The sequence below is a fragment of the Rattus norvegicus genome, chromosome 1, assembly GCF_036323735.1.
Source record: "Rattus norvegicus strain BN/NHsdMcwi chromosome 1, GRCr8, whole genome shotgun sequence".
NCBI classification, from domain to species: domain Eukaryota; kingdom Metazoa; phylum Chordata; class Mammalia; order Rodentia; family Muridae; genus Rattus; species Rattus norvegicus.
The window spans coordinates 266,720,186-266,734,774 of NC_086019.1; the positions used below are offsets into that span (position 1 = coordinate 266,720,186).

Sequence of the window (14,589 nt, forward strand, 5' to 3'; positions counted from 1 at the left end):
TCACGGTTAGAGCTCTGCTAGAACAACAATTTATTACATGGCGTAATGTGGGGCATTCACGGCATCACCGAGAGGCAGCTTCTCACTCGCCTTCCTGCTCACGAAGGAGCGCTTCGTAGAGTTGCCTCTTACATTTATTTATCTATTTCATCCATTTAAAAACCTCAGGGTCCGATGGGCAGGAAGGGTCTGGCCTCACTGTTTGGCTTGAGTCTGTGTCCCCACATTTAGCCCGGAGCACCTCTTCTCACTGCGCAGTCTTAGCACTCTCTTCAGACCCCGTCTGACCACGGGCACGCGCATCTCTTATCAGCGCCTCTGAGCTCCTCATTCTCTTGTGCTGATTTGTGTCAAGCCACACTGCCTTCAGACCGGTTTGTATCGTTAAAGAAGGCTCTTTGCTTTCACAGAGTGGTCTGCTTTTCTGCAGCCCTTGCTGTTCTAGATGACTCTTGAATGACATCTCTGTTTCTACAGAGAGCTCTGACAGAGCTTGAACTGAGTCTACTTAGACTTGGAGAGCTTTGTCATCCCGTGAATGTCCGCTGATCCGTAAACGTTGGAACATCTTCCCATTTATATCTCGTATATTTCAGTTTTTATAACTTCACTTCTGAACACTTGTGGATTGATTCCTAAATACTTTGTCCTTTCTGGTGTTGAGCGTAATTGCTCCGCTGACTTTGCTCTTAGCTCTCGTGTCCCAAGTGTGCAGACAAACATGCACGCTGCTCCCCGACCTCATGCCACAACGTAACGGAACCCACTGGCTAACCTTCCATTCCTTAGGATCTTTCACCTAGGAGGTGATATGATCCGCTGGTAGAAAGTGTCTTTCATTCTGTTTTATCTGGGCCCCATTAGTTCTCGCTTACCTGCCCTAGGTGGACCTTTCAATAGAAGTGACAAAGTAGGCGTCCTTATCTTACTCTTGGTCTTCAGGGAAACCATCTTACGTTTCACCATTAGGCATAATTTTATTTTAGAGTTTTCTTTAGATAACTTCTATCAAATTGAAGAAAACATCTTTTTAGTTTGCTGAAATATAGTGGTCTTTACCATTTTTGCATCACTTAAGCAAATTGACTATGAATAAAATTAATTGGATAATGTCTAAGTGTTGAAGGAATGTGGTATCTTCCCACAGTCATGAAGAAAATGAAATGTACCTTGAGTGATGTGCAGGTGCCCATGTTTTTGGTGACTAGTGCTGGGAAACATGGAATTGATGAGAATGGCAAGGACAATTAGCAGGTGACATAATTAAAATGTAACCGTTAGGGACTCAGATCATTCAGATGCTGGGAAACTGTTGCCTTATGTGGGGCTTTCACTGCACACATGGGTGATGTCAGTCAGAGTACGGCACTGTTTTTCTGATGTGTGGGAGTTGTGTATTGTAAAACCAGCACATGCTTAGCACTGAGTTTCTGATGTGTTTTAAAACAAAAATATACTTAATAGAGTATGTAATGTGAACTTTTAATCTAAGACACAGTAATGCAACATTTGGAAACATAGCTAGGATTTCCCTTTCATTACCATTGATGTGTTCCCATCAGACTTTTTTTATAAGAGCTGTCTTAGGTATGTTGCAAGCATTTACTAAAATGGAGCATGGAAACAAAGTCTTAGAGAACGGATGCATGGTGTTTACTAGTGTGCGTGTTTTAACTTACAGGAAAACATCTTTATGTACGGGGGCAGAATGGAGACAAGTGACGGGAACGTCACCGATGAATTATGGGTGTTTAATGTACGCAGTCAGTCATGGAGCACGAAAACCCCCACTATCCTTGGGCACGGTCAGCAGTATGCTGTAGAGGGCCACTCGGCACACATCATGGAGCTGGACAGTGGCGATGTCGTCATGATTGTGATATTTGGATATTCTGCAATATATGGCTATACAAGCAGCATACAGGAATACCATATCTGTGAGTTTCTTTCAGCATGTAATTTCTTTAGTGGTTGGAAGCATCCTTATTTTAATCTTCTAATTCTTTGGTCAGAATGGTAAGTCATTTTAGATTGGAATTCTAAGGTGAATTATGTTCAGAATGGTTCTTGAACATAATCTTTTTGATTGTGCTAAAATTTTGTCCCTTAGTATTTGGGTCTGTCTCTTAGCCAGATGTGGGGGTGTCACATGCTCGTTTTCAAATATTTTATGTTGTGAAGCATTCCAACAGATGGTGCTGTTGCCTTGGGATTTACCTAAGAACCAAAAGCTGAAATTACCTCATGTCTTTTTAGTTCATAAATTTTAAGATTTTATTTTTTCATATCATGTTCCTAGACCTCTGGCTACGTCAGGGTAGATTCTCAAGGGTAAAAGGTTTCTAAGAGATTGTGTTTTAGAGCCTGGGGTAACATGATCAGTCTGCACATGGTTTTCTCTATTGCTAGTTTTTGTTTTCTGGTGTGTGTGTGTGTGTGTGTGTGTGTGTGTGTGTGTTTCTAGAAACCTCCCTATTCCTTATGACATTTTCAAATAGCGGTAAGTTTTGTTGTAGTTGTTAGTTTTAATTTGTCCACAAACATTTATCTTATAGTTGCTGTTTAAATTTAAGAATATTCTAATTTCTGGGTGTCTCTCACTAATGAGCTCCAGTTCTTGGCTTTTATGTGGCCAGCGTATATGACTGGACACCGTGCAGTGAGCCTGCTCCTTTGTGGGCTGAGTTGATACTGAGAACTGCGTGTGAGGAAGGTGCCCTTCCAAGTCTCATTCAGATGCGACTCTGTATGCATGGCCAGGACAGCACCACACATGCTCTGGAGTGTGCGGTACTGACAATGTCCAGGCTGGTTGGTAGCTAGAATGTGTGGTAACTGGTAGATTTTTATTTTTAGTAGGAATAATCTGTAGAATGGCAACCGGAGTTTTGGTGAATTAGAAATTATCTGTGCATTCAGCTCCTCCTGGCGCGTTCTATAACCAAATAGTATTTCCAAACGAATTTATGATAGTACTTTTGTTTGATTTCTGTTTTTTTATTGGATATTTTTTCATTTGCATTGCAACCCCCCTGTCCCCTCACCCCTCCCCTGCTTCTGTGAGGGTATTCCCCCTCCCCAGTCACCCATCCCTTCCCGCCTCCCCACCCTGGCATTCCCCTACACTGGGGCATCGAGCTTTGGCAGGACCAAGGGCCTCTCCTCCCACTGATGCCCAACAAGGCCATCCTCTGCTACATATGCGGCTGGAGCCATGGATCTGTCCATGTGTACTCTTCAGATGGTAGTTAGTCCCTGGGAGCTCTGGTTGGTTGGATTTCTGTTTTCTTGTCTGCATGGAAATGAGATGAATCATGTTTTTTGAGTTTTATAGGACTCATGAGAATTTAAAAAATTCTGTGTATTATATCAATACAAATTAAGATCTATCAACTTTTCTCTCAAATTGTGTTTCCTACTAAGACTTACTGCTGTGTCCAAGAGCATTTGAGCGGCAGCTGTGGTGCCCAGGGGTCTGATGTCAGAAGTTAAAGGGCTTTCACCCTGAAAACTGCACAGTAAAGAGTACAAAACAGTGGCCAGATGTTGCTAAAAGACACCAGAGTCATTAAGTTCCCTGACCACGGTCCCGTGGGGCTTTGGTGTTTGATCATAACAGCTGCTGGGCTGCAGAGCCAGCTCATGCCAAGAGCACCTGCTCCTGCGGAGGACCCGAGTTCAGTTCCCAGCAGCCACCTGGTCATCTGCAGCTGCAGGCACAGGAGGATATCTTTTCCCTTCAAAACGCGTGCCACTGTGGCTGTTGGTAGAGCCCAGCAATATCATGGTTGCCAGGAGAACTAGAACATTAGATTTTAGGACCTGCATAGTCTAAAAGTTTGTTCATTTAGCTTAGGTGTGAGGCTAGTGGTCTAGCTGATGAGATGGCTCAGTGGTTAGGAGCACTGACTGTTCTTCCAGAGGTCCTGAGTTTAATTCTCAGCACCCACATGGTGGCTCACAACCATCTATAATTCGATCTAATGCCCTCTTCTGGTGTGTCTGAAGACAGCCACAGTGTACTCATACCCAAAGACAACCATTGTATACTCACATACATTTAAAAAACGGGACAGTGGTCATATAATTTTCATCTCTGTTATATCACTAACTTATTCAACGTTTGTCACATAGAAGGCCCTGATATAAATTTGCTGTATATTTTACTTACAAGTACTATTTTTAAATAATATAAATACATGTAAGTAAAATTTCCCCTATTTTCTTTTATAAATACAAAAATTGGATTTTCAGTGTTTCAGGATTTACTATGGGACATGCCGGACACTCCATCTTGCCTCGGCGCCCAGCGTAGCATGTGCAGCTGTTAATCTGAGTGTTAGGCAGGTAGCTCGCTCTCTCCTCGGAAAGATGTGCCATGAGAGTTAACTTGCTGGGTTAATGATATTTTGGTTGTAATTTTGCTACTACCTGAACTTCATCATTTACTTTTCTTCCCCACTGCTGTAGCATCCAACACTTGGCTGGTTCCGGAAACTAAAGGAGCCATTGTGCAAGGCGGTTATGGCCACACGAGTGTGTATGATGAAATGACCAAGTCCGTTTATGTTCATGGCGGCTATAAAGCCCTGCCGGGGAATAAGTATGGGCTGGTGGATGACCTCTACAAGTACGAAGTCAACAGCAGGACGTGGTGAGTACACTGGTGGTGGCAACGTTCTGTTTTTATCCGCCTTTTAGCATCCATCCTTCCCCTTCCCCGCCTCCCAGACCCTCCTCGCCTCCCTCCTCTTAAACTTCCTGGTTCTTTTTCTCTCTCAGTTAAAAAACAAAACAAAACAAACAAATCAAAACCAAGAAAACAACCATCAGAACTAGCCAAACCGAAACAAAAAGGTCACACAGAAAAGCTGTGATTCATTTAGTGTTGGGCAACTTCTCTGGGAATGGTGCGGACCCAGGAGTGTGCGTGATGTACCCACCCAGGGTCACTGCACTGGGGAAACTCATTTCCCTTTCCTAGTAGGTATCAGTTGCAGATAGCTCCTTGGTTAGGGTGGGACTTTGGGCTTACTTCTGGCTGCAGTTGTGTCTGGCTTCGTGTGCACTGTCGCAGTCCTGTGAGCTCCTGTGCGCTCCTGTGAGTCCTGTAGTGTCCTAATACCTTGTGTTTACACAGTGTGGTAAGTGTAGAATGCCACAGGAAAGTGTTTGAACTTTAAAACCTCAGTGATAACTGCGATACATTGTCATGCAGCCAGCAGTACAGAACAATAAATCCCCATGCATGAACTATACAATTTAAAGTAACCTGTGATCCCATACAGACACATGCAAGCTCTTCTAAAACATTCGTTTTAGATGCGCAATTTTGTTTACCGCTATAATCTGAAGCTTTTGTACTATATGTCTGGAGTTTGTGCTTATTTGCACTTGTATTTTAAAGTATTTATTAAATTTACAAAATCATGTTTTCAATTTTATCATCTAATTTGGATGAAGTTCAAAGTTTGTGGTGTTCAGATATATTTTCCATTTTTTTATAACTAGCAGCGCTGTGTTCTGCATTCTGTGCTGGCCTCCGCACGCTCAGTTACAGGAATTCTTGTGAGGTGCACACATAGAACTGACCTTGTGATGTGTTACTGAGGCACCTCCTGGTCCCCCACATCAGGGAAGCCTTGTCCTCCATGTTCTCACCGCAGCTGAGGACAGGATTTCCACTCCTGCCATGAGGTAGAGAGCAGCGGTGGCTCAGTGACTTTTCCACACATGGCTCCCCAGTTAACATGGTGGCCAGGGATTCTTCTCCTCAGGGTTCATTTGTCTCTTTTTGTTTACTGTATGACGTATTTACAGCCATAACATTCGCTTTCTTCTGGAAACACTGATTTTTTAATTTATCTTTTGTATTTACAGGTTTAAAATGTAGCTTTTGTACTTGTTTTTCAGAATCTTGGGAAATTATGCTTTCTGTTTTAACACAATGAACGTGTCTTTCGAGGTTGCTTGAGGGCACTTAAGGAAAGTTGTTTATTACATATGACTTGTTATCCTTTCACTTTGAAGTCTAAGCCTTCCTCTCAGCATTGTCTGAAGAGAACAGGGGCTGTGCGACTTTCCTTTGGGAAATGAGTAATAATATTCTAAACATGGCAAAGGAGATCAGGCCACATAATGAAGCAGCTTCCTGAGTCCAGAGCTAGGGAAAATATAATTAATACAATTAGAGTAGAGTTCCCTCAGAATGAAGACAAAGAGGAAAGGCATTTTCCTGTCTTGGAGGCACCTATGACTGACAGACAACTGACAGAGTTTCTCATTCTGTAATCTGTGTGCGTGGTGCGTAGTGCATGCATATGTGTGTATGGTTTTTCCTGTGGTAGGCACACACGTTTGCACACATGCATCTTACGTGTGCATGCCTGTGGAGGTTTGAACTTGGAGCCAGGGAGTCTTAATCAAACATCACCATTTACCTTCTTTGTTGAAGAAGTGCCTCTTAGTTGAACATAGACATCATGGATCCAGCTCACCTAGCCAGCCTGCTGCCTCTGCCTTTGTCTCCCACCTTTTGAGCACTGGAACCCAGAAGACACAATGCTTCCAAATGTCTGAAAGAAAACAAGCAGCCCCAAATTCTGTATCTAATGGATAGATGATGATGATGATGATGATGATGATGATGATGATGATGATGATCATCATCATCATCATTAAAAAGACAACAGCATGTATCAGCCATGGTGGAGGAAAAACTAAGATAGTATCTTGTCTTATAACTTATTTAACAAATAGGAATATGCTTGATAGCACTTATGTGATTTAATATTATATGCTACTGATTTGTGATAATTTGATATATTAAAAGAGACTCACACTTTAATGTTTAGTTACCTAATATTTTTATTTTTGTTTTCACTATTGGGAAAGGATTGAGGCATCGATCCATCCATCCACCCATCCACCCATCCACCCATCCACCCATCCACCCATCCACCCATCCACCCATCCATCCACCCATTCATCTGCCCATTCACCCATCCACCCATCCATCCATTCATCATCCATCTATCCACTCATCCACCCATCTCATCCATCCACCCACCCACCCATCCATCCATCCATCCATCCACCCACCTATCCATCCATCATCCATCCATCCATCCACCCACCCACTCATCCATCCATCCATCTGTCCACTCATCCATCCATCCATCCACCCACCCACTCATCCATCCATCCATCTATCCACTCATCCATCCATCCATCCATCCACCCATCCATCCACCCATCCATCCATCCATCCATCCATCCATCCATCCATCCATCCATCCATCCATCTCATCCATCCATCCACCCACCCATCCATCCATCCATCCATCCACCCATTCATCTGCCCGTTCACCCATCCACCCATTCATCCATTTGTCCACCCATCCACCCATCCACCCATCCATCCACCCATTCATCTGCCCGTTCACCCATCCACCCATTCATCCATTTGTCCACCCATCCACCCATCCATCCATTCATCATCCATCTATCCACTCATCCACCCATCTCATCCATCCACCCACCCACCCATCCATCCATCCATCCACCCACCTATCCATCCATCATCCATCCATCCATCCATCCATCCATCCATCCATCTGTCCACTCATCCATCCATCCATCCACCCACCCACTCATCCATCCATCCATCTATCCATCCATCCATCCATCCACCCATCCATCCACCCACCCATCCATCCATCCATCCATCCATCCATCCATCCATCCATCTCATCCATCCATCCACCTATCCATCCACCCACCCACCCACCCACCCATCCACCCACCCACCCATCCATCCATCCATCCATCCATCTCATCCATCCATCCACCCACCCACCCACCCATCCATCCATCCATCCATCCACCCACTTATTATGGTGTGGACAGTGTGGATACTTTTGTGCATGCACATGTGTCTGTGTACACATGCGTGCATATATACAGAGGTCAGACATTGGTATTTAGCTTCTACTTTATTCTCTACCTTGTTTTGAGACAGGGTCTCTCCCTGAACCTGGCATTTACTGATTCGGCCGCTGCCAGCGAGCTTCAAGGGTTTGCTCTTACTTCACTAGTGAGCCATCTCTTCTACCCTCCAGTTTAGATTTCAATTTACATTTTTCCTTTACTAATGACGTAGAAATCTTTCATTTATTGTCATAAAGCACTCCTTTTAAATTTTGTGCATATATTCTGCCCATTTTTATTGTATTCGACCGATTGTGTAAATCTTTTTGCAACATTGGTTTATTTCTTATTTCACAATCATGCTTTCTCAGAGTGTGGGTTGTCTTTCTAACCATTTATTATTATTTGATAAATAGAACTTAATGTATATAGTCAAAGAAGAAAACTTTCTTTTTTTATTACCTGTGATTTGTATATTGCTTAAATAACACTACAATGTTTTATATTTTTATATAATTTTCAAATTTTTATAACTAGTTTCACAGTTAATTTTCAGTCTACGTAGGTAAGGGCTCATGTGTGTGTGCGTGTGTGTGTGAGTATGTATTTGTGCAGTAAGAGCGTGTGTGTGCGTGTGTGTGAGTATGTATTTGTGCAGTAAGAGCTTGTGTATGTGTGTAGTAAGAGCATGTGTGTGTATGTGTGTGTCTGTGCAATAAATATCCCCTGGGCATTGGTCAATAACAGTTCATTCCTTTGGTTGTCTATGGTATGGAAAACATTAATAACAATTTTATACCTAGGTGATTAATATTTTCATGCTTTTCTCAATGAAATCTGCATGTTTTGAACTCACACTTATCTTAGTGTGTCTGTAGGGGTTAATATCAGCAGCAGTGTGTGTGTGTGTGTGTGTGTGTGTATGTGTACAGTGTGCAAGTGTATAGGCTGCAGTGTGTGTGTGTACAGACTGCAGTGTGCTTATGGGAGGGCGATAGCCTGGAGGAGTTGGTTCTCTCTTCAAACCGTATGAGTTCTGGGATTGGACTCAGCCTGATGGACGTGGTGGCAGTGAGGAACCCTTACCCATGGAGCTGTCCCTCTGGACCCTTGTGTTGTTCTCTTAAGGCTGCATCTTACCATGAGCCCCGTGTCTTTAAGAAACAAGAATGCAGTTTCTTATAGCTGACATTGAGAATGTGGGATGTCTTACTTCTGGAGCGTGTGCAGCAGAACCATGATCCTGGCAGAGGTCCCAGGAAATGGCCTCTGCTTTTTCAGCATTTACTCCATCCTGGGCTTTCTTTCATGTAACTATATCCTTCTAATCTAAATTCTTGTCTGTATGTGACTTGCTTTATAAAGACTCCAGTCAGTGAATTTAATACTAATATGACCTCATTTATATAACATAAATCATGACTTCATCTTATAGCACAAAACATTTGCAGAAACTCCATTTCCAGATGAGGTCACATTTTGAATTTGAAGGTATATATTAACTTTGGGGAGGGTACTATACATTCAATGAATACTGTATTTTTTTCTGTTTTTACCTTGATGGAAATGACTTATATTTATGCTTTGTGTCAGGGTTTCTGACTTTAGCAATCATGTGTGTAAGTATTTTCAGTTGTTTCACAGAGGTTGGTTTAGGTTCTGAATGGGTGATGTGAGTAAGGTCCTGTAAGGTCCTTTTGGATCCTAAAGCTTTCAGTCTTGTCTTTTCACGGCCACTCATCCTCACCTCAGGGAAGAATAGAGGGAGATGATGCTCCGTAGACATCGTTATCAGTCCTCAGACTAGACATTTTCAGTGTGTCTGCAGTAGGTGCCGTGTGCGTGTGAGTGTTGCAGAAACCATTATTAAGGAGATTTAATAAACTATCTTAATAGTGCCCACGCCACAGAAGAATGAAATTAGATGCATATCTGTTACTTTGTACAAAAATCAATGTCAAATGGATCAAAGGCCTCAAGGTGAAACTTGAAACACTGAAATTGCTGGAAGGAAACATAGGTGCAGGAAAGATTCTGATTTTGCTCAGGAATCACAGCCAGCAACTAACAAATGGGACCTAATAAAACTAAAACACTTCTCCACAGCGAAGCAAGCAGTCAGCCACGTGAAGACGAAGCCTGTGGAGTGTGAGAGGCTCCATCAGCTGTAAATCTAATGGAGGATTAATACCACAATATACAAAGTACTCAGAAACAAAAAAAATCAATTAAAAAACTATTAAAATTGTTTGTGGATCTGAAGAGAGCTCTCAAAAGAAGAGTTAAAAATGGCTAAGTTGAGAAGTGTTCAGCACCCTTGGCAACTCGGACGTGCAAGAGATACTTGCTCTGAGAGTTCATCTCACCTTGGACAGAAGGGCTATGATCAAGAAAATAACTACAAAAACACATGTTGGCGGGCTGTGGGAAACGGGAACCTCGTTCTCTGTTGGGCGTTTGCCAACTGGGGCAGCCACTGTGGAAGTCTATGCAGAGAACCGTCTGAGTCCTTAAATCAAGTCTATGTCGAGACCCAGCCCTGCTACTCCTTGTCAAATCCCTGAAGGGCTCCATGTCTTACTGCACCGGTTCTCCCTCAGCTATGCCCTCTATGCTTCTCTGTTCACAATAGCTAGTAGGTGGGAACAGCCTAAATGTTCTCCAACTAATGAACAGATAATGAAAATCAACACACAAGGACGTTCTCCTTAGTTGTAAAGAGAAACCAAATCATTATATGTGCAGGTGAGTGGATAGCATTAGACAATAATTGCTCAGAATGAGGTACCGGAGAGCCACAAAGACAAATGCTATATGTTCTTTCTCATTCGTGGATCTTAGCTCCAAGTCTTTAGACATCAGAATATAACCCAGGTCACTGTAGAAGCCAGGAAAATGGAAAGGGACAAAGATGGTGGAGGGAAAGCTCTAGAGAGGACACAGGTCACAACCTGGAAGGTTGTGTGTGTGTGTGTATGTGAGTGTATGTGTGTGTGTGTGTATGTGTGTATGTGTGTGTATGTGAGTACATGTGTGTATGTGTGTATGTGAGTGTATGTGTTTATATGTGAGTACATGTGTGTATGTGTGTATGTGAGTGTATGTGTTTATATGTGAGTACATGTGTGTATGTATGGGTATGTGTGTATGTGAGTGTATGTGTGTGTATGTGAGTGTATGTATATGTGAGTGTATGTGTATATGTGAGTGTATGTATGTATGTGTGTGTATATATGTGTGTGTGCAACATTTAAATGAAGTTACATCATTTGGGATGCTATGATTCCCCAAGAGACAGACTGACTAACAAAGACCTCAGGGCCGGGCATGGGACACGTCTCTTCAGCTCGTTGGTCAGGGGCCCAAGAGATTCTCAAAACCACATAGGATATTGCCATTGTCCCTGATTCCCTCTGTGAACTGAGGTGAGTCCTTGCAGGTAAGGTGCTAAAACGTAGGGCTTGGAGGTATCAGCTGGAGCATCCTGGAAGCCTCCTTGAAGACCAGCTCTCATGGTAACCAAAGTTCCTTTGTAAGCTGCCGTGGGAACAAGCAGTCAGTAGTCCAACCCAGTTGTAAAGACTGTGGACCACAAGGCCCAGCTGTCTATTTCAGACACAGTACTATAATAGTGGCATGTATATCTTGGGAGTAACCAGCAGCTAATTGTGTTGGAGGCCACTCAGTAGGAAGGAATTAACTCTTGGAATTGTAATCCTTGCTAACAACCCCTTGCTGGGCCAGTCATGGAGCCCAGAGGAGGATCTACTACCTCCAGTTTCCTAAACTTATCACTTTAACTTTAGTCTGCAACCTATCCTTATACCTGCTAAATGTAGCTCTCACCCTCATCAAAGAGGCTTTTTACAGCAGATGTGGATCATCTTGGTAGGTGTTCTATTGCTGTAAAGGGAATTCTACATCTTGTTCCACAGGCAGCAGAAAGAGAGCAACACGAGGCATGGCATGGGCTTTAAAACCTCAAAGCCTATGCCTACTAACATAGTACTCCAAGACAGCCACACCCACCCAACAAGACCACACCCACCCCAACAAGGCCACACTTCCGAATCCTTCCAAATAGTGCCACCCCCTGATGACAAAGCATTCAGATATATGAGCCTTTGGGGGCCATTCTTACTCAAACAACCACAGAGGCCACTGCAGGAAGCGACTATTCAACAATTAAGAGAACAAATACAGTGTGGTGCCCAGGCTCAAATGACACATCACAATGCAACCCTTACACCTAAGGCTCAGAAAATGGAGCAGGAAGATTAATAGCCAGAGGGGCAGAATGTCTGCTGTAAGACAGTGATGTCTGTAGATGGCAGGGAAGCTGTACTTTTGAACAAGAGCTGTGTGATGACATCATCAGTTGATGTGCCATTGTGGATGAGAAATCTTACAGGGCCTCACCCATAGATGAAGAACTGTAGGCAGTTAAAGGCTGCTGAGAGAGAGAGAGACTGTCTTCTCTAAAGATGAGCTACCTGATTGGTTATCCAGTCCCAAGAGACAGCCTTAAAACACACACACACACACACACACACACACACACACACACACACACACACAACACTGCATGAACTCATAAAGTTGTGTGCATGCACAGAAGTGTGCATTCTGTGAAATTCCAAAATAATCAATAAAAATATCAGGAAATACATTGGGAACAAATTTTATTTATTTTCTTGGTTTGTCGACAGCTTGTACCAAAGCCCTTTTGAGAGCTCGTTATCAAAGTAATTTAGCTAATTGTGATTTATTTTAGTAACTCAACTTAAATCAGCTTTAGTCAAATATTACCACTGGTTTCTTGTTAGCTAATATTTGATAAGGAACTAAAAATCTTCGTTAACATGAAATTGGGTCATGCTTCTTGGATTTTCATTTTAATTATTTGGTGTTAAGGCTGTACTGGGTGCATAAAATTATTTGGGGTGTATTTTTTAATGCTGTAGCCCACATTTTAAAACCCAGACTTATTTTTTTTTACGAGTAGTTTCTAATTATAGCCTTTAAGAGAACTAAAGGTGACTTTCTATGTATAGAATTTTAACAATGAGATTTATTGCAAAGTGGTTATAAGAATGTTCAGATTATCTCTACGTGATTCAATTTTTATAAGAATTATTTAAAGAGTGGATCTATGAATTGAGATATTATTCACTAAATCATTATAACAGTATTCTTATAGTGGAATACCTTGTAAAAGTGAGATGCGTTATAGAGTAATGGTCTTATTGTGACTTTCCCTGTGCTCCAGTCCTGTCTACTGTCTGTTCCTTCTGTTACACTCCCCCCTCCCTTTCATGTCCATTACTTTCATGTAACTTTTAGATCTCACACGTGAGAGAGAACACGTGACAGTTGTCTGTTTGACATGATGCTCAGTGTTGTACCGAGCCCCAGTTGATACATCACAACACAACCCTTACACCTAAGGCTCAGAGAAGGGGGCAAAAAGGTTAATAGGAAGGGGACCAAGATGTCTGCTGTGAGACCATGACATCTGCATATGTCAGGGAATCCGTACCCCTGAAAGCTTAAAAGTATGGACAAGATCTGCATGGTGACACCATCAGATGGTGTGCAGTGTGGATGAGGAATCGTGTAGGGACTCACCCATAGATGAAGAACTACAGCCAGTTAACAGCTTAAAGTTTCGCTCCAGCCATTTCCCTGCAAAAAGCATTTTGTCTTTCATACCATGTGCGGGTCCTTGAGTGGACCAAGATTTCAGTGCACTGGTAGGCGTGAAGATGCACAGTGGTGAGTAGAGTTATGTTTAGCATTGTCTGAAGCTGCTCATTGTGTTCTGAGGTGACGGCCATGTTGACTCTTAAATCGAGGTGAGTTTTCATTACCCTCCATGCTTGTCAGCTTTTAACAGTGTCAGTGTTTTCAGTTTTAGCCACTTTAATAGGTTGTACTGCAGCCTCCCCATTACTTTCACATGCATTTCCGTGACCACACAGAGTGATGGTGTAACTTTTATACATGCATTTGACATCTGTGTCTTTTCTTCTCACATATGGGGCAGTATAGTTTTTTTGGTTGCATTTCTTTGTACGATTTCTTTGGAAATACATACACACACACACACACACATACACACATACACACATACACACACACATACACACAGAGACACACATACACACATACACACATACACACACAGACACACACACACACACACACACACACACACACACACACACAGGCTTATTTTTAATATGACCTCAGTAGAGCGACAGGTGGGCCACTTCCTAACTCCACAAGACTAACACACACTCCCCTCTGATATTCCTGACTTATCTGGAATGCCCTCCTCATGGCCGAATCTCCTATTCCTCCTCCTCTGTCCCTTCCTGGGAATTGTAAACTCCCACCTCTGTCTCCCTGCCCAGCCATTGACTGCCAGTGACTATTCACCAATGAGAGCCAACTGGGGGCTCGCATTGAACCCGCAGATTCTTGTGTGATTTAGGGAGCCGAATGCACACAAATGGCATTAGGGCCAATCCCCAACATGCTTTCTATTCATTCTATGTTAATTTTTTTATCAGTGTAATAGATATGTATGTGGTATGCATACGTGCCTGCATGTGTGGTTGCAGATGTGTGTGTGTAATACATGTGTGTGTTTGTACC

At 42.7% G+C, this 14,589-nt stretch overlaps 1 protein-coding gene across 5 annotated transcripts in view; it reads left to right on the top strand.

Annotated features, from left to right (window-relative positions):
* Atrnl1 (attractin like 1) overlaps nucleotides 1–14,589 on the top strand; it is a 540,797-nt gene that overhangs the window by 44,135 nt on the left and 482,073 nt on the right. For all 5 annotated transcript variants that reach the window (XM_008760587.4, XM_039095274.2, XM_063281046.1 and 2 more), the window contains 2 exons: nucleotides 1,682–1,937; nucleotides 4,471–4,654. In XM_008760587.4, coding sequence (XP_008758809.2) covers nucleotides 1,682–1,937; nucleotides 4,471–4,654 — 440 coding nt within the window. The remainder of the gene's footprint in view (nucleotides 1–1,681; nucleotides 1,938–4,470; nucleotides 4,655–14,589) is intronic.